The 27,823-nt window shown below is 36.1% G+C and overlaps 1 protein-coding gene across 3 annotated transcripts in view; it reads left to right on the forward strand.

Moving 5' to 3' along the window:
* The window catches only part of ZNF644 (zinc finger protein 644), a 95,556-nt gene that overhangs the window by 14,871 nt on the left and 52,862 nt on the right, over positions 1-27,823 (forward strand). For all 3 annotated transcript variants that reach the window (XM_068964712.1, XM_068964714.1, XM_068964713.1), the window contains exon 2: positions 20,433-20,493. In XM_068964712.1, coding sequence (XP_068820813.1) covers positions 20,450-20,493 — 44 coding nt within the window. In that variant the 5' untranslated portion in view covers positions 20,433-20,449. The remainder of the gene's footprint in view (positions 1-20,432; positions 20,494-27,823) is intronic.

Here is a 27,823-nt window from a genome sequence, read left to right on the forward strand (position 1 = left end):
CTCCAATGCATGAAAGTGAAAAGTGAAAGTGAAGTCACTCAGTCATGTCCGACTCTTAGTGACCCAATGGACGGCAGCCTACCAGGCTCCTCCGTCCATGGGATTTCCCAGGCAAGAGTACTGGAGTGGGGTGCCATTGCTTTCTCCATAGAAACAGTATACATACTTTAAAAAACTTTACTATTAACCATTATCATTCATCAAGTTGCAGCCTTTCTGCAAGTTGAGTGTCTTGCCTCAGTGTTGATGGTCTTGCCTCAGTTTGATCAGGGAGGTTGGTTGCTGAAGGCTGGAGTGGTTGTGGAAGTTCTTAAAATAACAGTGAAGCTTGCCGCATTGATTGACTCTTCCTTTCACTTGAACACTTAGAGGCCATTTTAGGATTATTAACTGGCCTAATTTCAATATTGTTGTGTCTCAGGGAATGGGGAGACCTGAGGGGACAGAGATACGAGAACAGTCAGTGGAGCCACCAGAATACACAGTATTAAGTTCACCGTCTTACATGAGCATGGTTTCTGGTGCCCCCAGACAATTATGATAGTAACATTAAAGATGACTGATCAAAGATAGCAAAAAATAATAGTGGCAAAAGTTTGAAATATTGCAAGAATTACAAAGTGTGACACAGAGACACAAAGTAAGCAAACGCTGTTGGAAAAATGGTGCTGATAGACTTGTTTCATGCAGGGTCACTATAAACCTTCAGCTTGTTAAAAAAAAAAAAAGGCAGTAGCTGTGAAGCGCAATAAAATAGGGTGTGGTGATGGTGGTTTAGCTTGTTTAATTTGTCTTTTTTTTTTTGATCAAGCCCTACCTGAAGGTTTGTCAATTTCGTTGGTATTTTTAAAAATCCAACTTTTGATTTCATTGTTTTTATTTTTAAAAATTCTCTTTCATTTCTGCTGTAATCTTTATTATTTCCTTTCTTCTGTTTGCTTTGGGTTTAATTTGCTCTTTTTTTGGTTTCTTAAGATGGATGGTTAGATTATTGATATCTCCTTTTAAAGTAGATGTATATAGCTATAAATTTCCCTTTAATCACTGCTGCTACTTCTTCTCATCAGTTTTAGTGTGTTGTGTTTTTGTTTTCATCTCAACATATTTTATAGTTTCTCATGTGATTTCTTTGATCTAAGGAATATTTAGGAATCTGTTGCTTAATTTCCATGTATTTGTTAATTTTCCAAATTTTCTTCTGTTACTGATGTCTAGTTTCATTCCCATGTGGTTGGAGAACATACTATGTATGATCTGATTCCTTTTAAATGTGTTGTTTTATGGCTTAACATACGGTCTGTATACTGGAGAATGTTCCATGTACGCTTGAGAAAAAAGTGTTTTCTGCTTTCTTTGAGTATTCTGTAGTTACCTGTTAGATCTGGTTAGTTTATAGTGTTTAAGTCCCGTTTTCTTATTGGTCTCCTGTCTGGTTCTTTCTGTTGCTGAAAGTGAGGCACAGAAGTCTCCATCTGTTTTTGTTTTAGTCTGTTGTCTAGTTCTCCTTTCAATTCTGTAAGTTTCTTTTTCATATATTTTGTGGCTTTGTTAGGAGTATATATATTTACAGTTTATCCATAATTTTTGATGAATTAAACCTTTTTTCTTATAAAATGTTCTTTGTCTTTAGTAATGATTTTTTCCCCTTCGTGTCTTGTGTCTGAAAAGAATATAACTACTAGAGTAGCTGTCTTTTGGTTACTGTTTGCACTGGATATCTTTTTCTGTCCTTTCACTTTTAAATTCTTTGAATCTTGTCTCCTTTTAAAAATTAATTTACTTTTGGCTTTACTGGGTCTTCCTTCCTTTGTGTGGGCTTTCTTTATTTGTGGTGAGTGGGGACTGCTCTTTGTTGTGTTGCAAGGGCTTCTCATTGTGGTGGCTTCTCTTGTGGAACACAAGCTCTCGGCTCACGGGCTTCAGTAGTTGCTGCATATGGGCTCAATAGTTGTGGTATGCAGGCTCAGGGCACAGGGGCTTCAGTAGTTGTGGTGTGCAGGCTTGGTAGTTGCAGCTGCCGGGCTCTATTAGTTGTGGCACTGGGCTTAGTTGCTCCACAACATATGGAATCTTCCTGGCCCAGGGATTGAACCTGTGCGGTCTGCATTGGCAGGTGGATTCTTATCCACTGTACTACCAGGGAAGTTCCTAAAATATGTCCCTTGTAAGCAGCATGTAGTTGGATTGTGTTCTTTTACCCATTCTACCAAATGTCTGCTTTTTGATTGGAATACCCAATTAATTTGCATTTAATTCCAATAATGTAGAATTTATGTCTTCCATTTTGCTATTTGTTTTCTATATGTCTTAAAATTTTCTCCTGGCTTTCTTCTATTGTTGCTTTTCATTGTGCCATGCAAATTGTTTTTCCATGGCTTTTAACTCCAACAGGAGAAAAAAGTCACAATTTTTTAAATTAGACTTTTATATTATTAAGTTATCTTTACCATGCTTTTTTTTAAATTTATTTTTATTTGAAGGATAATTGCTTTACAATATTGTGTTGGTTTCTGTCACACATCAACATGAATCAGCCATAGGTATACATATGTCCCCTCCTTTGTGAACTTCTCTCCTACCTGCCACCCCATCCCACCCCTCTAAGTTGTCACAGAGCCTTGGTTTGAGTTCCCTGAGTCATATAGCAAATTCCCACTGGTTATCTATTTTACATATGGTAGTATATATATTTCCATGCTACTCTCTCCATTTGTCCCATTCTCTCCTTCCCTGCCCCCCATGTCCATAAGTCTGTTCTCTATGTCTGGATCTCCATTGCTGCCCTGTAAATAGGTTCATCAGTACCATCTTTCTAGGTTCCATATATATGTATTAGTATATGATATTTGTTTTTCTCTTTCTGACTTACTTAACTCTGTATAATAGGCTCTAAGTTTATCCACCTCATTAGCACTGACTCAAATGCATTCCTTTTTATGGGTGAGTTATAGTCCATTGGCACCCCACTCCAGTACTCTTGCCTGGAAAATCCCATGGACGGAGGAGCCTGGTAGGCTGCAGTCCATGGAGTTGCTAAGAGTCGGGCACAACTGAGCAACTTCACTTTCGCGGACATGACTGAGCGACTTCACTTTCACTTTTCACTTTCATGCATTGGAGAAGGAAATGGCAACCCACTCCAGTGTTCTTGCCTGGAGAATCTCAGGGATGGGGGAGCCTGGTGGGGTTCCATCTATGGGGTCGCAGAGTCAGACACGACTGAAGCAACTTAGCAGCAGCAGTAGCATAATCCGTTTTGTGTGTGTGTGTATACATATATATATATGTATATAAACCAGCTTCTTTATCCATTCATCTGTTGATGGACATCTAGGTTGCTTCCATGCCCTAGCTATTGTGAATAATGCTGCAGTGAACATTGGATACCATGCTCATTAATTCTTCATGTGTATTCAAGTTACTCACCATTGTCCTTTGATTCTAGCCTGAAGTATACTCTTTATTTCTTGTACAACACATCTGCTGCTGAAACCTTGTAGTGAATTTTTCATTTTCATGATTGTATTTTTCGGCTTTTATTTTGTTCTTTTTCATGATTTCTATCTCCCTATTCATATTTTCTGCTTGTGAGACATCCATCTTATATTTTTCTTTAGTTCTTTTGACATAGATTTCCTTTAGTAGTTCTTAGAACATGTTTAAAATGGCTGATTTATAGCTTTGTTCACTAAGTCCAATGTCTGCGTTTCCTCAGAGACAGTTTCACTTGCCTTTTTTTCATGTGTATGAGCCATACATTTTTAAAATGTCATTTTTTTGTTGCTGTTGAAGGCTACATTTTAAATAATATGGCAGCTCTGATGATTAGATACTCTTTCTTTCCCAGCATTTGTTTTTGTTACTATTTGTTGCTGTTAGCTAGTTTAGTGATTTTTCAGAACTAATTCTGTAAAATATATATTCTTTGCCTTGTGTGGCTACTGAAATGTCTCTACTCAGTTAGCTTAGTGGTCAGCTGATAATTGGACAGTGCCTGAGACGAGTACGTTTTCCAGTTTTGTTTAGAGGCTCTGTGTGTATGTTTGTTGGGGCACAGCTTTAGCAGTTAACCAGGAAATTTATTACTTAGCTTTACCCTTTGTTTCCTGATTGTGCAGAGCTTCTAGGTTAGCCAGAGGTGTGCACTTAGGGCTTTCTCAGGCCCTTCCTGATTATGTGCGCAATCTGCAGCTTGTATGTGGCTCTGGGCATACATTTGACCATGTAGATTGTCAGGAATATTTTAGAGCTTTTCTAAGCCCCATTTTTTCTTTTTAAACTTCTTGGTTAGTCTATTGTTGGTCTCATCTGTTATCCTGTGCCTCAGTCAGCTATAACATGGTACAGTTGCTTGCAGTTGTTTTTGACAAATGGCTTTGGGGAAAAGGCTTTTTTTTTTTGCACTGAGTACACTCTTTGGATAGCTTTGGGAGTGGGGTCTTCCAGGAAACCACCAGACATGTCAAATAATGAACAGTCCTCTGAGGATGCAGTAGTCAAGGAACTGTCGCCCTTTTCTGCCCCTCTTGGGTGACTACCAGGCTGCTGGCTTTCACCAGACTTGTGGACTGTTGGGTTTCAAGTCTACTGTGTTGGGAGGATGGGAATAGGGCAGAATCAGTGCTGCTGAGTTTGCTGGTCTCATCAAGATTAGCCATCTTTCTTGAATAAGCTCTCCCCAGATTGCTGCAAGCCTTTGGTTAATTTCTAGTGTTAGGAAAATGTTGGCTGTTTTTGTCAGTTTTCTTTTTCATGTTATGGAGATGATTTTCGAATGTCCTTATTTTGATATTTTTAATGATGTCTTACTGCAGAATTTTCAAGGTACTTTTATATTTTAGATATGAGTGTTTTGTCAGGTAGGTGATTTGTACACATTTTCTCCAAATCTGTCACTAGCTTTTTAATCCTCTGCATAGAATCTCTCACCAACTAAAAGATTTTGTTTTGATGAAGTCTAATTTATCAGATTTTATTTCTAAGGATCATGGATTTGTTATTTCTAAGAACACTTTTCTATCTTTAGAGCCTGATGATTTTTTTCTGTCTTCTACAAGATTAACATTATTATATTTTACATGTAAACCTATAATCTGCTTTGAAATAAACACTGATATAGAGTGTCAGATTTGAGTCAGTGTTTTTTTTTCCTCTCCACATATATCCAGTTGTTCCAGCACCATTTGTTGTAAAGACTTTTTTTCGTATTGAATCGCTTTTGCAATTTTGTCAAGAAATCAGTTAGCCATCTTCAAGTAGGACTGTGGTATAATTTGGAGGAGGTTACAGAGGGATGGATATAAGAAGATAAAAATCATTTTCTTATATAGGAAAATAATAAGATCCAAAATGAAAAATCAAGATATGAATGTATTTAGAAATTGGGGTGGGATTTCACTGGTTCTGTTTTTCATAACATGCTTTATTTGATTTTTAAAATATGTATTTGTATATATTTGATTAAAATAAAAACAAACTACTGGAGGATAATGCTAACACTTTACTTAGGGGAACGTCCAAAGCCTTAAATGTCTATATTTTCAGTTTTGAAACATTTTTTACTGTGAAAAGAATGCTCAGAATAGTACATGGAAAAAAGGTCCAACTTAAGTATTCAAAAGTACATGTGTGCTTAATCACCCCTGTCAAAAATTAAAACATTGCCAGATCCTCTACTTTCCTTCTCTGCTGGGGAACTACCTTCCTATGTTTTCTGATACTAACTTTTTTGCCTCACGTTTTTGCCATCAAAAAACACATTTTTGACATTTTTTTCTGTTAATGAAATTTGTACAAACAGATTCTGGCTTTTCCAGTTTTATGAGTTTTAGTCCTGTTGTTGCATATGACTGTAGCTGATTAATTTTCATTGCTGTACAGTATATTAATACTCCATAGTTCATTCTGTTTTTGGTGGAAATTTGACTTGTTTCCATTTTTAGACAGTTGTAAATAATGCTGTGCATTTACTTGTACATGTCTCCTAGTACACACATGCACACCTGTATGTTTAGTAAATATCTAGGAATTTAATAGCTTGGTTTTAGAGTGGAGAACCCTATGGACAAAGGAGCCTGGTGGGCTGTAGTCCATAGAGTCACGAAGAGTCAGACATGACTGAAGTGACTAAGCACACAGAGTATATTTACGTTCTGTTTCAGAAGCTATTCACCATTTTCTTTCTAAAGTGTTTGTAGCAGTTTCTAATCATCAGCAGAGTTCCTTTTGTACTGTATCTTCTGCAGCACATTATATTGTTAATATTTAATTTTAGTCATACTAGAGGGTATGGTGCACTGTCTCTTAGTGGTTTTACTTTCTATTTCCCTGATTGCAAATGTGATTGAATACCTTTTTAATATGTTTCTGATAAGATTTCATAATTACTTTGTGTGTATTTCAAAAGAATGTGTAATCTTCAGTTTTTTGAGTGCAGTATTTATGTGTTTGTTAAGTCATTTTGTAAATCATGTTGTTCAAAATGTCTACATCCCTACCAGGTTAATTTCTGCATAATGGGTCTATTAGAGAGAGATGTTAAAATCTTCTACTGTGGTTATGGATTTGCTTTGCTGTCCATTTTTTGTTTATATATTGGAATCTGTATGGTTGGGGAACATAAATCTAGAATTGTTTCATGTTTCTGATGAGTTAAAACTTTTACCATTGTTGATTCTTACTATCTTTGGTGATACTTTTTGCTTTGAAGCCTACTTTTATTGCTAATAACATAGCTACACAAACTTTCTTATAGTTAATGTTTGTGTGGTTTGTTTTCTCCCTGCAACCATTTATTTAAAATTTTTCTTCCCCTTTATGTTTTACAGCTGTTTTATGTATACACCATATCATTGTTGTTTTACTTTCAGTCCCATGTAACACTTAGTCTTTTAATTATAACATAAGAATTCATTCATATTTCATAAATTAATGGTTATCAGGATTTAAATTATTTTATTATGTGCTTTCTATTTATTGTGACTGTTGTATTATTTTTCTCAAAAGAATGCTGTCTTTTTTTTTGTTCACTATTTTTATTACTTGTTCCTTTCCCCATTTTTTTTTTTAAACTATTTTGTCTGCAAGCCACAAATCTAATTTTTGTTTATTGGAAAATACCTGTTTTTCATTTTTGAAGAATAGCATCACTGAACATGAAGATGTTCCAGTATCCACTTTTTTTCTGGTGATAAGTCAGCCATTAGTTGCATTGTCATTTCTCATATATAACCAGTCACTTTTTTCTGGCTGCACTCAAGGTATTTTTTTGGCCTTTAGTAGATTGACTATGTATGATATATATGTAGAAGTGATTCTTCATATTCATCATACTTGGGTTTGTTGAAATTCTTGGATCTACAAGGTAATATTTTATGCCAAATTTGAGATGTTTTTGTTCATTATTTCTTTAGGAAAAATTATTGTGTACCTTTTTTACTCTTCTTGCTCTCTTTCTGTTACATCTTATTGTACATACATGTTGAATTGAGTTTCATCTATTTTGAACTGCCTGATAGTGTCCTACTGGTCTCTGAGACTCTTAATTTTTCTTCAGTAGTTTTAACTCTGTGTTTTTTGGATTGAATAGTTTGATTGGTTTATCTTCAAGCTCACCAATTCTTTCTTCTTCCATCTCTAATCACCTCCTTATGGTGAATTTTTATTTTAGTTATCTTTTTTGTCAGCTTTTTCTTTCTTATAGTCTCTGTCAACTCTTCGAATGTGTGTTCTTTTAATTCTCATACTTAAAATAGCTGCTTGGAGTTCTTTATATGCTAAGACTTAGATTCTATATTCAGAGTACTCAGAATTGTATCTCTCAACACCCCTTTTTTCCTGAATATGGATCACTGTTTCCTGTTTCTTTGCAAATCATGTAGTTTTTGCCTGAAAACTGAACTTTATAATTATGTTTTAGTGACTGGACTCTTAATGTTCTTAGAATTCTTGGGTGCAGTTTATAGACAGATTTTGAAGCTTGCTATGGTTTACATATTTCTAGAGATTCCCAACCGTTCTGCTGGACTTGGATTCTGTCCTCTGACATTTCAACCTTGTAGGGCTTCAGCTTCTGCTGCCAAAACTGTGCACAGTGGAATGTACCCTGTTGAAAAAACATTATACTCACAGTAAAGCTCTGTTCAAGTGTAAGCTTTCTCTCCAGCCTCTGTCAACTTTTCCCCCTCAACTTCTTCAGTTTTCCTCTGTGCATACATAGTTTTATCAGTCATTCAGTGATTTAGGCAAAGTTTATCCTGAGAATTTTTGTTACATTTCTCTTTTGGTTCTCTCACTGCCATGCTTTCGCCATTTGAATTTCCAGTTGCTTTTCCATGCCTCAATTCTGAGCCCTGAGATGATGTTATCTTTCTCCAGAGATAATTTTTATTTGCTCATGCTACTTCTGGAGTCTGTAACATTCTGGGATTACCTTAATTACGTGTTAAGGATTGAGTTTTTTTTTTTTCTTCTTAATCTGGCTACTTAGATGTCTTCAGGTGGGGTTGCAGTGCATGCAAGAACATTTTTTTACTTCTGGTTCACTAGAGTATAATCCTTTAGGAACTCAACTCACAGAGTGGGCAACATTTAGTCTGGTTTTAACCAGTTCCGAACCTTGTGATCTCCGTTTGATCCCACTAGCCCTAGAGCAATGTCAGAAATAGTGATCAGTTTCTCAACTGCGTCACCTGACTAGCAAATAAGCCCAAGTTAAAAGCATCCTTAGGTGCCAGGTGTGTATCTCTAGGTCTCCATCTTGTCTTGGATCTTGGCCTGATCATTCTTTACTGTTGTATTAGTTTTTTGATGCCACCAAACTGTCAGTTTTTAATATTTTGCTGTTTTTTTCTAGTAGGTCTCAGTGAGTCAATTGATAAATAGTACCTATTCTGCTGTTATTGCAGCTATTTGAATTGACATGTTTGAATCAGTGGATGTAAATGATAGGATAATGTCTCCATACCTTGGCTTTGATTTTTTCCTGTGGTGAATTCATTCCTAAGTGTGTTACCTCCATGAGGTGGCAAAGATGGGCACTACCTGCTGTAATCTACATCATTGTCATAGCCATTATTTCCGCTGAAGAGTATACCTTTCCCAGTAGTCCTTGCAGGTATCATAAGAAGGATTCCAAATTTCCCATTCTGGCTACATTGCCATCCATGATATAATAATGGTGGCTAGGAGCAAAAGGCACTCTGATCAGTCTAGGTATCTTTTGTTCCTCCCTTGATCCAGGAGCTTAAGAGGAAGATACCATTAGCATAAATAGGAAAAAGAATGTTGGACAAAGAAGCAGATTGTTCTGTAACAGTTTTTATAGATTTATAGCATATCCTGAAAGATTTGATTGTATTTTTGGATCCAGTAAAACTACCTTGCAACACAATTTCATGAGAAATTGTAGTTGACTGATAACTTGTTAAAATTATTTTGCTCAGTTGTGTATCTCTGAGACTGACAAACTGTGACAGATATTTTCTAGAGTCACTGTTAGTAAAAGAATAAAAGACTTTTATGCCTTCTTTTCCCATTGTTTTCAAAAGTTGAGAGACCTACATCAGTTGTTAATCTGCAGTGACTCCTTCTAGGGATAAGAGTAATATGGTATCTTTAAAATAGGGTTGCTGTATCAGTTGGCTATTGCTGTGTAATAAATTACTCTAGAACTTGACATAAAACAAACATTTATTGTTAGAGTAAGTCTATGAATCAGGCAGTATTTCTCATCTTGGTAGGGCTCGTTTAAGTCTGCATTCAGAACTAGGTCAGGAGGATGATTCTGCCTCTGTTGGATGGGGGTTCTCTGGATGGACTGTTGTGGGACATCTGGGCTTTCCTCTTGTTCTCTAGCAGGTTAGAGTGGGTTTGTTCTCATGGTAGTGGCAGGATTGCAAGAGAGCAGTGACATACATGGCCTCTTGAAGCCTAGCTCAGAACTGGCAAACTGTGACATTTGCTGCATTCTGTTGATCTTCCTTAAAAGGTCAAGCCTGGAGTAAACAGGGCTATGAAAAGATCTCTTGGTAGTGTTAGTTGCTCAGTCATGTCTGACTCTCTTTGTGACCCCATGGACTGTAGTCCACCAGGCTCCTCCCTCCATAGAATTCTCCAGGCAAGAATATTGGAGTGGGTAGCCATTCCCTTCTCCAGGGGATTTTCCTGACCCAGGGATTGAACCCAAGTCTTCTGCACTGCAGACAGATTCTTTACAGGCAGTCTGAGTGACCAAGGAAACCCATCTCTTGGTAGGGGAAACGGCAAAGTCTCATTGCCAAGTGCATTATTCATGTACTTCATGAATAATGAATGGGATGGTACAGAATTGGGGTTATTTTTGCAGACAGACTTTTGATTTATGCTGTAGAATTTTTGATGTTACTTTGTTCTAGATTGCTCCCCGTTGTATTTCAGTAGGAATTGTGTTTAAGAGTAGAAGTTGTGACAAGTGTAAATTAAGTACATTGATCTGTCCAGTAGTCAAGATGACTTATACTTGTTTCATGGAATGTGTCTGATGGGCTTTTGTAAGCATGTTCATGGATTGAGTTATCAGTTGTAGGTAATTGAAATGCCTGTTGTAGTACCAGTTGTAAGTATTAATAAATGATTATACTGTTACTCTTTTAATTATAAATGACAGTTTCTTGTGTGTTTATTATTATTATTCTAACCTTCTTAATTTGACTTTATTTTGCCCTGCATATTATTCTTTGCATATTGTGATATTTTAAACAGATTCATTGAAGTACAATTGATATATACTAAATCACACAGGTTTAAAGTGTGCACTTTGAATAGATTTAATATCTGTATATACCCATGAAGTCATCACAAGATAATAAACATATCCTTTATCTTTTGAAGTTTCCTTGTGCTCCTTTGTAATCTTTTGCTCTTTATTGCTTCTTCCCTAATGCACAATGACTGATCTGCTTTCTGTCACTTGATACATTGGTCTGAATTTTCTAGAATTTTATGTGGATGAAGCTGTGCATTGTGAGATCTTTTTGTTGCTTTTTTCGACTCAGCATGATTATTTTCACATACATCTATGTTGCATGTGTCATTAGTTAAATTCTACTTTGTTCATTGTATATAACTTAAGGCTTTATATGTTGTTGGATATTTTCCCCTCAGCTTTTGGCTGTTATAAATAAAGATCATTTGTATGTAAGCCTTTGTGTGAGCATATGCTTTGTTTCTTTGGGTAAACACCTACTAAGTGTTTGATATTTTAAGATATGGTGATACTGTTTTTACAAAGTGATTGTACCATTTTATCTTCCTGCATGTATGTATTAGCATTTCAGTTGTGTAGTGATAACTCGTGGTTTTAACTTGCATTTCCATATTGACAAGTGACACTAAGCATGTTTTCATGTACTTATTTTTCATTCGTGTGTCTTTGATGAAGTGCTGCTTCAAATCTTCTGCCTGTTTTATAATTTAGTTGTTTTTTTGTTATAATTGAGGTTTTAAAAACAGATTTGTTTATTGGTGGATATAATTGACACATTTAAAGTGTATAGTATAATAAGTTTATATACACACACATACACACACACATAACATACACTCAGGTAGTCATCACTACAACCAAGATAATGAATATATTTATCTGAAAAGTTTCCTCTTGCCACTTTGTAATTCTTTATCTTTTCAGCTGCATCCCCCTTTTGGGTATGATCTAGATCTGTAGAATTTTATATTGTGAAACTGAAACTCTACCATTAAAACACAATTTTTTATCCCCTCCCCCAATCCTTAACCCTTGGCCACCACCTTTCTGCTCTTTTGTTCTGTTACCTTGACTATGTTAAATACCTCATATGAGTGAAATCATACAATATTTATTTTGTAATTGGCTTATTTCACTTAGCATAATGTCCTCAATTCATCCAATTATGTGGCATGTAACAAGATTTTCTTCATTTTAAAGACTACTTAATATTCCATTGTATGTGTATACCACATTTCCTTTATTCATTCATCTGCTGCTGAGCATTGATTTTGCGTCTATCTCTTGAATAATGCTACAGGACACATGAGTATATAAATATCTCTTTGAGATCCTGTTGTACTTTGAGTTATTTTGGTATATACCCAAAACTAAGATTACTGGGTCGTATGCTAATTCTGTTTTTAATTTTTTGAGATACTGCTTTACTATTTTCTATAATTGTACCATTTTACATTCCCCCCTACATTACACAAGAGTTGCAATTCTCTGTATCCTTTCCAGCTATTACTAGTTTCTGTTCTTTTGGTAGTGGCCATTTTATTGAGATATGAAATATCTCATCGTGGTTTTAATTTACATTTTTCTTATGCTTAGCAGCGTTGAACATCTTTTCATATATTCTTTGGACATTTGTATATTTGTCTACTCAGATTGTTTCAGTTCAGTTCAGTTGCTCAGTCGTGTCTGACTCTTTGCGACCCCATGAATCGCAGCACTCCAGGCCTCCCTGTCCATCACCAACTCCTGGAGTTCACTCAGACTCATGTCCATCGAGTCCGTGATGCCATCCAGCCATCTCGTCCTCTGTCGTCCCCTTCTCCTCCTGCCCCCAATCCCTCCCAGCATCAGAGTCTTTTCCAGTGAGTCAACTCTTCCCATGAGGTGGCCAAAGTACTGGGGTTTCAGCTTTAGCATCATTCCTTCCAAAGAACACATAGGGCTGATCTTTAGAATGGGCTGGCTGGATCTCCTTGCAGTCCAAGGACTCTCAAGAGTCTTCTCCAGCACCACAGTTCAAAAGCGTCAATTCTTTGGCCCTCAGCTTTCTTCACAGTCCAACTCTCACATCCATACATGACCACTGGAAAAACCATAGCCTTGACTAGACAGACCTTAGTTCGCAAAGTAATGTCTCTGCTTTTGAATATGCTGTCTAGATTGGTCATAACTTTTCTTCCAAGGAGTAAGCGTCTTTTAATTTCATGGCTGCAGTCACCATCTGCAGCGATTTTGGAGCCCGAAAAGATAGTCTGACACTGTTTCCACTGTTTCCCCATCTATTTGCCATGAAGTGATGGGACCAGATGCCATGATCTTAGTTTTCTGAATGTTGAGCTTTAAGCCAACTTTTCACTCTCCTCTTTCACTTTCATCAAGAGGCTTTTCAGTTCCTCTTCACTTTCTGCCATAAGGGTGGTGTCATCTGCATATCTGAGGTTATTGATAATTCTCCTGGCAATCTTGATTCCACCTTGTGCTTCTTCCGGTCCAGTATTTCTCATGATGTACTCTGCATATAAGTTAAATAAGCAGGGTGACAATATACAGCCTTGACATACTCCTTTTCCTATTTGGAACCAGTCTGTTGTCCCATGTCCAGTTCTAACTGTTGCTTCCTGACCTGCATACAGATTTCTCAAGAGGCAGGTCAGGTGGTCTGGTATTTTGATCTCTTGAAAAATTTTCCACAGTTTCTTGTGATCCACACAGTCAAAGGCTTTGGCATAGTCAATAAAGCAGAAGTAGATGTTTTTCTTTACCTCTCTTGCTCTTTCAATGATCCAGCGGATGTTGGCAATTTGATCTCTGGTTCCTCTGCCTTTACTAAAACTAGCTTGAACATCTGGAAGTTCATGGTTCACGTATTGCTGAAGCCTGGCTTGGAAAATTTTGAGCATTACTTTGTTAGCGTGTGAGATGAGTGCAACTGTGCGGTAGTTTGAGCATTATTTGGCATTTCCTTTCTTTGGGATTGGAATGAAAACTGACCTTTTCCACTCCTGTGGTCATTGCTGAGTTTTCCAAATGTGCTGGCATATTGAGTGCAGCACTTTCACAGCATCATCAGATCTTTTACCTGTTTTTAAATAGGATTGTTTTTGTATTTCTGTTGAGTTGTAAGTGTTACTTACGTATTTTGGATATTTAACCGGTTACCAAAAATATGATTTGTAAAAATTTTTTCTCATTCTGTAGATTGCCTGTTTACTGTGTTGGTTGATTCCTTTGATGAAGAGGAATTTTTAATTTTGAGGTAGTCTGCCTTGTCTATTTTTGCTTTTGTTGTCTCTGCTTTTGGTGTCATATTCAAGAAATCAAACTCAGTGTCATAAAACTTTTGGCCTTTTTCTTCTCAGGATTTTAGCTGTCATGTTTAGGTCTTTGATCTAAGTTTATTTTTTAATATTGTGTTAGGTAAAGATCCAGCTTCATTCTTTTGCATGTTTTGATCCAGTTTCCCAGCATTATTTGCTGAAGAGACATCCTTTCCCTGTTGTGTACTGTTAACATCATTATCAAAAATCATTTTTCCACAGATGCATGGGTTTATTTCTGGACTCACTCTTCTCTTTCTTTGGTTTGTATGTCTGACTTTATGTCAGTCCCACACTGTCTTGCTTACTGTTGCTTTGTAATATGTTTTGAAATGAGGAAGTGTGAGACGTAATATGTAGAAACACAACTGATATTTGTGTGTTGTTTTTATATCCTGCAAAGTTGCTGAGACCATTTACTAGCTTTAACATTTTTAAAGAATCTTCAGGATTTTCTATGAATAAGATCATGTCATCAGCAAATGGGTAAATTTACTTCCTTATTTCTAACTTGTGTGCCTTTTATTTTAATTTTTTCCTGTCTAATTGCTCTGGTTTGTACCTCCAGTACTGTGTTGAATAGAAGTCCCCACTCCAGTACTCTTGCCTGGAAAATCCCATGGAGAGAGGAGCCTGGTAGGCTGCGGTCCATGGGGTCGTGAAGAGTAGGACACGACTGAGCGACTTCCCTTTCACTTTTCACTTTCATGCATTGGAGAAGGAAATGGCAACCCACTCCAGTGTTCTTGCCTGGAGAATCCCAGGGACGGTGGAGCCTGGTGGGCTGCCGTCTATGGGGTCACACAGAGTCAGACGTGACTGAAGTGACTTAGCAGCAGCAGCAGCAAGTGTAGGCATCCTTAGCACCTTTTTGCTCTCAAAGAAAAAGCTTTCAATCTTTCGTTAGAGTATGATGTTAACAGTGGACTTTTCTCATGTGACTTTTACTATGTTGAAGTGGTTTCCTTCTGTTAATAGTTTATTATGTGTTCCTACATGAAATGATTTTGAGTTTTGTTAAATGGTTTTTTCTATCAATTGAGATGGTCACATGGTTTCTGTCCTTCCTTCTATTAATGTGATGCATTTTATCATTGATTTTTGTCTCTTGAACCATCCTTGCCTTCCAGGAGTAAATCCAATTTGGTCATGGTGAATATCATTCAGTTTGCTGGTGTTTTGTTGAGTTTTGCAAATACTCATATATGTCTGTAGTTTTCTTGTTGTGTCTTTGTCTTTGGTATCAGCATACTGCTGATCTCATTACTCTTAATGAAAATGAGTTTGCATATGTTCTTTTGTGTTCAGTTTTTTAGAAGAGTTTGAGGAGAATTCTTGCTTAAATAGTTGGTAGAATTACTCAGTGAAATCATCTGGTTCTTCATTGAGAGGGTTTTGATTATTGCTTCAGTCTCCTTACCTAGTTATAGATCTGTTCAGGTTTTTCAGTGCTTCATGATTTGGTCATCATAGATTGTGTGTTTATTGGTATATAATTGTTCATAGTAATCTGACAATTCTTTGGCATTCGTTGTAATGTCCCCTCTTTTATTTATGATTTTGTTTGAATAATCTCTCTTATTTTCTTAGTCTAAATAAGAATTGTCAGTTTTGTTGATTAAAAAAAAACTCATTTTTTACTAACTTTTCGTTCTCTTATTTAAGTATAAAGTTAAGCCAATGACTTAAGATCTTCTTTTTTTAATGTGAGCATATAAACTTTCCTCTTAGAACTGCTGTCACTGTATCCCATTAGTTTTGGTATGTTGTGTTTTCAGAATATTTTCTAAATTCCCTTGTGATTTATTCTTCAACCCATTGGTTGTTTAAGAGTTAGTTGTTTCATTTGCTGTATTTATGGATCTTCTTATTTTCCTTTTGCTGTTGATTTTTAGTTTCATTCCATTGTGGTGAGAGAAGATAGTTGGCATGAATTTAGTCTAAAATTTGGTAAGACTTGTTTTGTGGCCTACTTTACATATATTTTTGCTGTTATTTGCATTTGGGGTTTCATTCTGAAGCTGTTTCTAATTTGTCAGTGTTTAATTTTCTGAAATATGTTCATGTTTCTGTACACTGAAAATAGTTGAGAAATGAAGACATTACTTATTAGAAATTTTAGGTTTATAGAAAATTTGAATAGAAAGTATAGAGTTCTCTCTCACTCTACCTTTCCTCCCTTGTGGACACTTTGTTTTCTGTATTGTTAACAACTTTCCTTAATATGGTACAATTGTTATTATTAACAACTTACCTTAATATGGTACAATTGTTACAATTAGTGAACCAATATTGTTACATCATTATTAACTAAAGATCATAGTTTATTTAGATTTTCTTAGTTCTTACCTAATGTTATTTTTCTCTTCCAGGATCCCATTCAGGATACTGCATTACATTTAGTTGTCATTTCTCATTAGACTTTTTAAGACTGTATTTTTGATGACTTTTACAGTTTTGAGGAATATTGGTTAGGTATATTATAGGATTTTCTTCTATCAGAATTTGTCTGATGTTTTTCTCATGATTAGAGTGGGATTGTGGGTTTTAGGGAGGATATATTTGACATTTTAGTTTGCAGCTTTCTCTTAAAATGTACTTTATGAGATAAAACCAGCTCTATCAGTTACTTAAGTGTTTTTTCTGTATCTTCTTCCAGTATTCAGCTAAAGAATATCCTAATTATATTATACTTTAGGTATGGATTTAAAGGGAACTTTCTGTCTAGTATTAGTCACTCATCCCTGTCTGACTCTTTGCGACCTCATGGACTATAGCCCACTGGCTCCCCTGTCCATGGAATTCTCCAGGCAAGAATGCTGGATTGGGTTGCCATGACCTTGTCTAGGGGATCTTCCCAACCCAGGGATCATATGCAGGTTTCCTGCATTGCAGGCAGATTCTTTACCATTTGAATCACCAGGGAAGCCTACTTCCTATCAAACTTCCTTATAAGATACTCCCTTTAAACAAGATAGTGTTTATAATGGCTGGGTTTGTCTCTTTGAGGAACAAATACAATTAAAAGTGAGTTTTTCCCAGACTTTGAAATATGACTGTGAACAGAGCAAGATAAAGAAATTAAACTGTTAAACTGTTAAAGAATCAGCCTGCCAATGTAAGAGACCTGGGTTCAATCCCTGGGTTGGAAAGATCCCCTTGGAGAAGGGAATGACTATCCTTTCCAGTATTCTTGCCTGGATAATCCCATGGACAGAGGACCCTGGTGGGCTACAGTCCATGGGGTTGGAAAGTGTCAGACACGACTGAGTGACTAGCACACAAATTCAAAAAATTAGTTATTGTGTGTAATATTTATATATGCTTTTGTGAAAACATGCATATCTTTTTGTATTAGTTGGCTAGGGCTACTGTAATAAAAGACCACAGACTAGGTGGCTTAAACTACAGAAATTTATTGTCTCACAACTCTAGAGGCTGAAAGTCCAAGATTTGATCGTTAGGTTTGGTTTCCCCTGAGGCCTCTCTCCTTTCAGATGTCAGTCTTCTCACTGTGTCTTCACAGGGCCTTTCCTCTGGGCCTATATCCCTGGTATCTCTCTCTTGTTAATTAATGTAAGAACACCAGTCATAGTGGGTTAGGGCCCCATCCTTATGACCCTGTTTAACCTTTATTATCTCCTTACAGGCCCTGTCTCCAAATATAAATTTTATTAGGAGTTAGAGCTTCAACCTACAAATTTTATAGGGACACAGTCCAGTCTGTAACAAGTTTTATATAGTGCTTCTGATTTTATCTCCCAGAGAACTTGCCATCTTCAGTAAGTTTATTTTCTAGGCTGCTCTCAAAAATTACCACAAACTATATTGCTTGAAATAACAGAAATTTAATTCTGTCACAGTTCTGAAAGCCAGAAGTCTGAAGTGGGCAGAAGTCAAGGTGTCATCAGTGATGCTCTCTGTATAGGAGAATCTGTTCCTTTCCTTGTCCCAATTCCTGGCTGTGGCTGCAGTCATCAAGGCCAGTGTTTTCTGATCTCTCTGCTCTGACTTCACCTTCTCTGTGTGTTGTAAAATTTTCCCATGTCTCGCACTTTATAAGTGATTGCATTTGGGGCCCATGTAGATAATCCAGGATAGTCTCTCCATCTCAAAATCTGTAATGTAAATCACACCTACAAAGACTTTTTTTTGCCTCTTGCCATATAAAATAAACTTCACAGACTTGAGGGAGTAGGATGTGGATATCTTTTGTAGGACCATTTTTTAGCCTATCATACTGAGCATCTCATAGTAGACTTCTGATGTTCTCAGTTTGATTTATGGTTTAGTTTGTAATAGGTCTCTATACAGTTTTGGGTGGGTGAAGGCTGGTGGCAGTGGTGGCAGAATATTTTCATCTCTTCTAACCATTATGTGAGAAACTGGAGGTCTGTGTTCTCAGTGGGTGGTCCAAGAAGTATCAGCATCAGCATGACCTTAGGAACTTCAGAAATCCAAAATGGTCAGCTGGACTTCCCTTCTGGCTCAGCTGGTAAAGAATCTGCCTGCAATGCAGGGTTCAATTCCTGTGTTGGGAAGATTCCCCTTGAGAAGGGAAAGGCTACCCACTCCAGTATCCTGGCCTGGAGAGTTCCTTGGACTGTATAGAGTCTGTGGGGTCACAAGGAGTTGGTTGGACAGGACTGAGTGATTTTCACTGTCACAATCTTAGACTTGCTAAATCAGGAACTCTGAGAGTAGAGCCTAGCCATGTTTGCATAATAAGCCTTCTGGGTGATTCCCATGTGCATTGAAGTTTGAGAACCACTTTTCTAGACTGTAGACATTGTTAATGTTAAAACCATATTCACCTTCCTCTCCAATGTTTTTTCTGCTTAATGGTAACACTTAAATTAGTTTAGCATTATCATCCACAAACTGTTTTCTGTAGAGATAGAAACATGTAGTACCAAATCTTAGTACTGTTCCTCAGTGAAATTAATTCATTTACTCAATAAAAGGTTGCACCAGGCTCATTCTTGTCGGTTGTATGTTTACTTAGATGTAGTCATTTTATAAAGTAATGTTACTGACATCCAGAAATGATAGGAATTTTTTCTCTAGTCTTTAAACATGTGAATTAAATTCATTAGACTGAATTTTACTTTCCTACCTTCTGTATCCTATGTACATGTGGGGATACAATGTAAAATTCCTAATCTTCCATTTTGCCTACACTACATTGTTAGGCTTTTATTATGTGCTATCCAGTGAAAGTGCTGAAGTGAGATAAGTTAATTATTTTGGTCAATGTGTCCACAGTGTAGCTCAGAAAACCCACAAGTAAACAGTTTATATAGAGGTATCACTAGTTGCTATTTGAGAAATCACTAGTTGTAATTGAGAAACACAGCTTTACATAGTTGAAGAAATTAAAGAAGGATCTGCCAGGGTGACTAAACTAAATATTGAGAAACTAGTATAAGGGTGTTAGCAAGGTTAAGGAAAAATAAAAAGTATAGTTCACCATGCGAAAGGCTGAGAGAGCTTAGGGGCTCTTCTGGGAGTTGAAGGGGCTTTGTAGAAACATGAAGTGAGGAAGAGAGTAAAGATTAGAGAGAGATGAGACTGAGGTCACTGATAAGGACTTGAGCCATAGATGTGGTTCTTCAGGGTAGCCATTGGAAAATGATTACTTATAGCATTTGGGAAGGATAAATTGAGTGCATAGTGAGTCTAGAAATACAACAGTTACAGTAATCTAGGTGAGTAATCTAGTATTCTGTGGTGATGACAGAATAAAAATTCAGAAGAGTAACAAGCTGATTTTCAGGTAGGGCAAAAGCTGAAGTGTAGAATTCAGAGTAGGAGTTTTAGAATTTGTGGAGTGTGATAAAATTAGGGGTAGGTAGATTTTTGACAAGTAAATTTTCAGTGGAGTGTTAGACTAAAGGTCACATTATACTGGATTGAAGGTTAAATTGAGGAAGCAAGAGAGTATCAATATTCACTATTTTCTACAATAATCTTCCCTGGCATTTAGTAAATGTTTAATCAATATTAGCCATTATTATGGCTACTATTAATATATACTTTTATGACCTCTCTTTTTTAAACTTTTTGGTGTATTTTTGGCATGTATGTAATATTAGATAAGCATTGACATAGATAGAAGTGTGTGTTTTATTCAGAAATATTTTAATTATTATTTGCCATACTTTTAATATTAATGGAAACAAGAGCACTAAGAGGATTGTTTCTCATTTGAATAGATAATTATTCCTCAAGTAAAGGTAGCTGGCAATAGTTTCTTGAAAGTTACTGTAATAATTTATGGTTTTTAATTTAAAAAATAGTATATCATAGATAAAATTATTCATACCTGAAGCGGAAAAACTAAATGATTGCCTTTACATGTATTCTTTCAGGTTTGATTTAATTTCGAATGAGAGTGTTCTTGCAGCGAGATGTTAATAAGACAAAATCTAGGTAAGTAGAAGATGACTTTGTTAAATATTACAAATCAAAATAGGAATAATACAAAAATTTATGTTTAAAAAGCATACCTCCAAATCCAAGGCAATGAGTCTTTAAATAAAATTTTGAAATACAAAGAAACAGCTTTTTGATGCACTTGGTCCATTTGATTTGATGGAAGTAAAAACACTGTCAAAAACAGCTGTCAAATAGTAGAACTACATTCTTAATTTTCCTCTTTTTATGTTGTGATTAACTGAAGTATTTGGTTTCCAGTGACCCTTAAACATGTTCAAAAATCAAGTTGATATTTCGTTTAGCTACTTGGAATCCAGCTCAATAAGAGATTTGCTTAGATTTCTTCAGTGTTCCCTTCTTAAACTTCTTGAGTCATCTTTGCTTTTGTAAAATTTACTTTCTTATTTCCATTAACAGAACACTTCCACAGTTATTTAAATTTGTCAGATTATGACTTTTTACATTAATGTAATGTTCAGAGTTATAAATGATTGTTTTAGTATTTTTTGTATTTCTACTGAATGACTTCTTATTTAGCATTCATATTTATTTTAATTTTTTAAGACTGTCGACTTTAGAAAATTGAATTGTGATCAGGTACTTTTGGTCTGATATGTGAAAGATTGCTTTTTTAATAATATAAATTAAGATGTTAAAAGGATACATTTACTAATCTGTTGGTAAGTGAACATGGCTTCAGGATATAAACAGATGAAAAAGAATACTTTGATTACATTAAAATTAACTCAGGTCTTTCTGAATCTAACTAGATGTTCCAGCTGTCAAAACCTTGCTGATTTCAGTGGTTTAAAAAAAGCCTAGGATGAGAAGTGCTGTAGTTGAGTAATGTGCAGTTAAATAGTGTATTCTCAATTAGTGGTTTAGTCATAATTTGAAGGGACATTTCCATTTTATTAGTATTATGCTGTAATAATAGTGGTAATTTGGAAAATACTATATTAAGTGCTTCTCATGCCTTATTAGTCTTTACAGTACATCTTAAAGGTAGATACTGATGTCTAGAAAGTTTTTATTTTTTGGTTAATAGTGAACTATTTCCTTTTTTTTTTAAGAAACTATTTTCACAGCATTTATTATAAGGAACACTTGCCTATATATCTTTCTGAAGCTAGTTGAATACAGTGTCTATTAGGGTGTTTATTCTGATTTCTTACAAGTTAGATATTGCTTATGGGACGACACTGGTTTTAACTAACTCTGGTTTTGTGTGTGCTCAGTTGCTCAGTCATGTTGACTCTTTGTGGTTCCATGGACTGTAGCCCATCAGGCTCCTCTGTCCATGGAATTTTCCAGCAAGATTATTGGAGTAGGTTGCCATTTCCTCCTCCAGAGGATCTTCCTCACGCAGGCACTGAATCCAGGTCTCCTGTGTCTCCTGTATTGGCAGGCAGATTCTTTACTGTTGCACCACCATTTTATTCCAGCACAATTACATATGCATTTTCTTTTTTGTTAAGGTATAATTTACATTTTAAAATTATTTTAAAATTTACATTTTTAAATTTAATTATAATCTAAATTACATTTTAGATTATGTATGGTAAAATGTGGAAAATTTAAAGTGTAGAGCTAAATACATTTTTTACATGTATAACCACTGTGTAATTTCAGATGTAGAACACTGTTATTGTCTCAAAAAGTTCCTCATGCTCTTTGCTTTCCAATCCAGTAGCCTTTCCCCCAAGGTGAGCATATTTCTAAATTGTCAGTATAGCCTAATTTTGCCTGTTTTTGAACTTTATGTACATAAAATTATATAATATATACTCCTATATCTGGCTGTTTTCATTCAATACAAATGTTTCATCCATGTTGTTGTGTTAGTAGTTTATTATTTTTTATTGCTAAGTAATATTCTATTGTGTTAACATAAATTTAGGTTTTTTCTATAATTTTGTTTCTTGTATTCTCCATGTTTCTGACCTCACTTGCCAACTTCTACATTGCTTTCTTTCCACTAGTTGTCTCCTCCTTTGTCCCCTATCACCTGCACAGTAAAATGTAAACTCATAACATGTTATATAATTATCTCATTGCAGCTATTCTAGAATTATCTGAATACTAAGCATGATGTTTATATTCTTAGTTTTAGTTCCATGTATATGTTGTCATTGTTCCCCCACCCTCTTGTCTCCCCAACTGTCAATATATTTTCTCCTGGTTGTCAGCTTATCTCTTGAAATAGTTCATCTCAAGCATCGCATCATCTTGTCGTTTGAGCCAGACCTGTCCATTCCACAGTACTCTGTTTTCTTTACTAGACTGTGACTTCTTTGAGGGTCAAGACCATCCCCATGGAAAAGAAATGCAAAAAAGGAAAATGGCTGTCTGAGGAGGCCTTACAAATAGCTGTGAAAAGAGAAGTGAAAAGCAAAGGAGAAAAGAAAAGATACAAGCATCTGAATGCAGAGTTCCAAAGAATAGCATGGAGAGATAAGAAAACCTTCCTCAGCAATCAATGCAAAGAAATAGAGGCAAACAACAGAATGGGAAAGACTAGAGATCTCTTCCAGAAAATTAGAGATACCAAGGGAACATTTCATGCAAATATGGGCTTAATAAAGGACAGAAATGGTATGGACCTAACAAACAGAAGATACTAAAAAGAGGTGGCAAGAATACACAGAAGAACTGTACAAAAAAGAGCTTCATGACCCAGATAATCACGATGGTGTGATCACTCACCTAGAGCCAGACATCCTGGAATGTGAAGTCAAATGGGCCTTAGAAAGCATTGCTATGAACAAAGCTAGTGGAGGTGATGGAATTCCAGTTGAGTTGTTTCAAATCCTGAAAGATGATGTTGTGAAAGTGCTGCACTCAATATGCCAGCAAATTGGGAAAACTCAGCAGTGGCCACAAGACTGGAAAAGATCAGTTTTCATTCCAGTCCCAAAGAAAGGCAATGCCAAAGAATGCTCAAACTACCACACAATTGCACTCATCTCACACGCTAGTAAATTAATGTTCAAAATTTTCCAAGCCAGGGTTCAGCAATACGTGAACCATGAACTTCCAGATGTTCAAGGTGGATTTAGAAAAGGCAGAGGAGCCAGAGATCAAATTGCCAACATCCGCTGGATAATCAAAAAAGCAAGAGAGGTAAAGAAAAACATCTATTTCTGCTTTATTGACTATGCCAAAGTCTTTGACTGTGTGAATCACAATAAACTGGAAAATTCTGAAAGAGATGGGAATACCAGACCACCTAACCTGCCTCTCGAGAAACCTATATGCAGGTCAGGAAGCAACAGTTAGAACTGGACATGGAACAACAGACTGGTTCCAAATAGGAAAAGGAGTACGTCAAGGCTGTATATTGTCACCCTGCTTATTTAACTTCTATGCAGAGTACATCATGAGAAACGCTGGGCTGGAGGAAGCACAAGGTGGAATCAAGATTGCCGGGAGAAATATCAATAACCTCAGATATGCAGATGATACCACCCTTATGGCAGAAAGTGAAGAGGAACTAAAGAGCCTCTTAATGAAAGTGAAAGAAGAGAGTGAAAAAGTTGACTTAAAGCTCAACATTCAGAAAACTAAGATCATGGCATCTGGTCCCACCCCTTCATGGGAAATAGATGGGGAAACAGTGGAAACAGTGTCAGACTATCTTTTAGGGCTCCAAAATCACTGCAGATGGTGATTGCAGCCATGAAATTAAAAGACGCTTACTCCTTGGAAGAAAAGTTATGACCAACCTAGACAGCATATTGAAAAGCAGAGACATTACTTTGCCAACAACGGTCCGTCTAGTCAAGGCTATAGTTTTTCCAGTGGTCATGTATGGATGTGAGAGTTGGACTGTGAAGAAAGCTGAGCGCTGAAGAATTGATGCTTTTGAACTGTGGTGCTGGAGAAGACTCTTGAGAGTCCCTTGGACTGCAAGGAGATCCAACCAGTCCATTCTAAAGGAGACCAGCCCTGGGTGTTCTTTGGAAGGAATGATGCTAAAGCTGAAACTCCAGTACTTTGGCCACCTCATGGGAAGAGTTGACTCATTGGAAAAGACTCTGATGCTGGGAGGGATTGGGGGCAGGAGGAGAAGGGGATGACAGAGGATGAGATGGCTGGATGGCATCACCGACTCTATGGACATGAGTTTGAGTAAACGCCGGGAGTTGGTGATGGACAGGGAGGCCTGGCGTGCTGTGATTCATGGAGTCGCAAAGAGTTGGACATGACTGAGCGACTGAACTGAACTGAATTGAACCATCTGTATTTTATTTATCTTAGTAGCACAGTGTCAGAATGCTGTGTGAACTTAGTGATTTGTTACACACAGAACAGCCAATAGATTTCTCTCTCTATCAAATAAGGGTTCAGAGTACTGGCTGGAATGGGATGAAGGCATTGCACTTCAGTTGCTGTTAGACTGTAAGAAGGAGTCAATGAAGGCAATCTGAAGATAGGCATTTTGGAAAGAGAAGTGAAATATCCTCCTAGTCTTCTTTCAGTCCAGTTGGAATAAAATGGCTAATAATGTTCTTAGTCGAGATGTTAAGGAATATTGAGTGTCATTGTTCATTTCTTTCCAAATAAAGGCATTAATACATGTTATGGAAATTGGAGTGTTTGCTACTAATATTTTCTTTGTAAGTTTCTACTAGATAGACTAATACAAATAGAAGATTAGAAATCCTGATCACATCTTTAAGAAGTGAAGAAAAGTTTTCCTCATGTTCCTGAGGGTAAAAAGCTACTGGAGAGGAGGAAAAAAATTGAATCATAGTCTGGAATTGTAATAACATTATTGATTCCTGTGGCTTAGGAAGCTTGTTATTTGCTGAGAAGTATTTTTACAGATTTTGTCTTATCATTATATTTGGTAATTTATATAAACATTTTACTTTGTTAAATAAAACTTTAAAAAAATTTAAAGCATTTTGCATTAGTTTTCTTAATTGAGGTTTGAAATTGGGCTAGTTGGGTTGGCTATCATAGTCACCTGGGGGGTTATTATGCCTGAAGTTTTATTGCCTTCTAGCAAGTCCAAAGGAAGGAGAGGTTCTCCCCCACTGGGATCAATTTGTTGCTTTCTCTTTCTGCAGCTTCTGCCATTAAGCTTGAACACAGGGTTGGGTCAATACCCCATCTCATGCTGTTCCTTCAGTCTTCTTATCTGTAAGGATTTTTCTTAGACATAGATTCTTATTGAATGTAGAACCTTGGCTGTTTCTTTTATTTCACCCTGAATGTGAAGTATGTTTAGTTTTGTTATTGATAAAAGTTTACTCTTGAGATTGCTTGATTTATGTGTCTCTAGAGGTTTTAGACCAGCTTTTCTTCTCAGAGGCTGATAGATATCCCTCAGGTTCAGACTCTTCCTTTTCATTTTGTACTTCAATATTTAACACAGTCAGATAGTGCTAAGCTTTTTCATTTTGCATAATTCTTGAATCCAGAGATTTAAAGTTCTTTATGAATGTCTTATATTAGCTTTATTTCTGTAACTAACCTTTCTGTGCTTCCTTTCTTTAGTAGCATTGTAGATGTGCTTCCCATTTTTGTACTGTGAAAAAGGAAACTTTTTAGTTAATAAAATTGTTTCTCATTCTAAATAAGATTGCACAATATACATCAGACCTTCTCCAGATAAATTGCTAGGTAACATTTCGTATTTTCAGAGCTTTATTTTGTATCTAAAAGCCACATTTGCTTATATGTGTGAGCAGATAGTACAGAAATGCTTAAAAGAAGGAGTTAAACTCTCCTCTCACTCAGCACCATACTCCCCATAAATGGCTGGTATGTATTCTGCATTGTTTTCTGACTGTTTACCGATACCTCGTGGACGTTTTTTCATATATGTGTTACATGAGCTATTTTATTGAGGGTCTTACAAACCACTTTAAGGAATTTGGATTATCAGACTCCTATTCAAGGAGTTTTAAGTATGAGGTATGAGGAAGTACTGTGGTCAGATCTGGGTTTTTGAAATGTGAAGAATTAAAATAGAGAACAAATTAGTGAGAAACTAGATTGGAATCACAATGACTAGTTTGTAGGGGGAGGCTGCTCTCCTGTTAGAGTGGTGGTAATGGAATAGATGTAATTCATTTTGAGAGAGATTTAGATGAGAAAATAAGTCAACTTTGGTGTTTAGTTGTAATGAAATTTTGGTGCTAGGAGAGTAAGGAAAGAGTTGAGGATATTATCTTATGTTTCTGGCCTGGCAGTAGTACAATATTCACAGATAGGAACTGTGGAGACAAAGCAGGTTTATAGAGAATAAGAGTGAAATTTTAGCTATATTGAGCTTGAAGAGCACTAAGTAGCTTGAGACATGTGAGTGGAAATGTCATGTAGCAGTTAGTTACAAGTGGCCTGTAACTTAAAGAGATCTGAGAGTCATCAGCATTAAGTTTTCATAATATCTCAAAAATTAACTTTTTATTTTGATATCTCTTTGTAAGATAGCTCTGCAAAGCATCTTTGTATGTGAAATAATTCAGTTGAACTAAAATTTTTTGAAAATGACTTGCTGTGTATAAATATATGAGCTGGTATTTTTATTAGAGATTCTGGTCTGTGCTTATTCTTAATTAAACAAGATTTAATATCAATAATGAACAATTAATCATACTGTTGATTGCAGTAGTCTTACCAAAGGTACTTGAACAGCCTAAGGATATATTAAACATGTTGAATCTTGGGTTTCCATTAACAGTGTCTAATACATAAATGTGAATTCTGATATTTGATAATGTAAGTATTTTCCTGCCTGTGTAACAGTTTAGGTTAAAATGGTCATGAAGTCTTTAGGTTAATTGTGATTCAGCAAATTGTTAAGAAAAAAGGTATATATATGTCACAGTAGAACTGTGCCTACTTCATTCACTATTGTATACTCACCGTCTGGAGCAGCTCTTAGCACAGAGGAACTTAATAAATGTTTGCTGAATAATCAACTAGTGTTTGTATGTAAAATTCTTAGTCCAGACATTAAGGAAGACTCCCTTTAACATATCTCATAGGGTAGATCTAACAGTGATGAACTTTCTCAGCGTTTAATCTTGAACTGTCTTACCTCCTCTTTCAATTTTGAAGTATAATTTTTCTAGGGATAGAATTCTTGATTGACAAGTATTTTCTTTCAGCACTTGGTAAATATCATGTCATTGCTTTCTGGCCTCCATAGTTTCTGATGAGGAATTACCTTCTAATTTTAATATAGACCTCTTGTATATGACCGCTGCCTCTCCATGCTGCTTTTATTATTCATTCCTTGTCTTTGGATTTTGACAGTATTATATTACTATGACTTTCTCTTGATCTCTGTATTTATCCTGTTTGGATT

The sequence above is a fragment of the Capricornis sumatraensis genome, chromosome 2 (assembly GCF_032405125.1).
Source record: "Capricornis sumatraensis isolate serow.1 chromosome 2, serow.2, whole genome shotgun sequence".
NCBI lineage: Eukaryota > Metazoa > Chordata > Mammalia > Artiodactyla > Bovidae > Capricornis > Capricornis sumatraensis.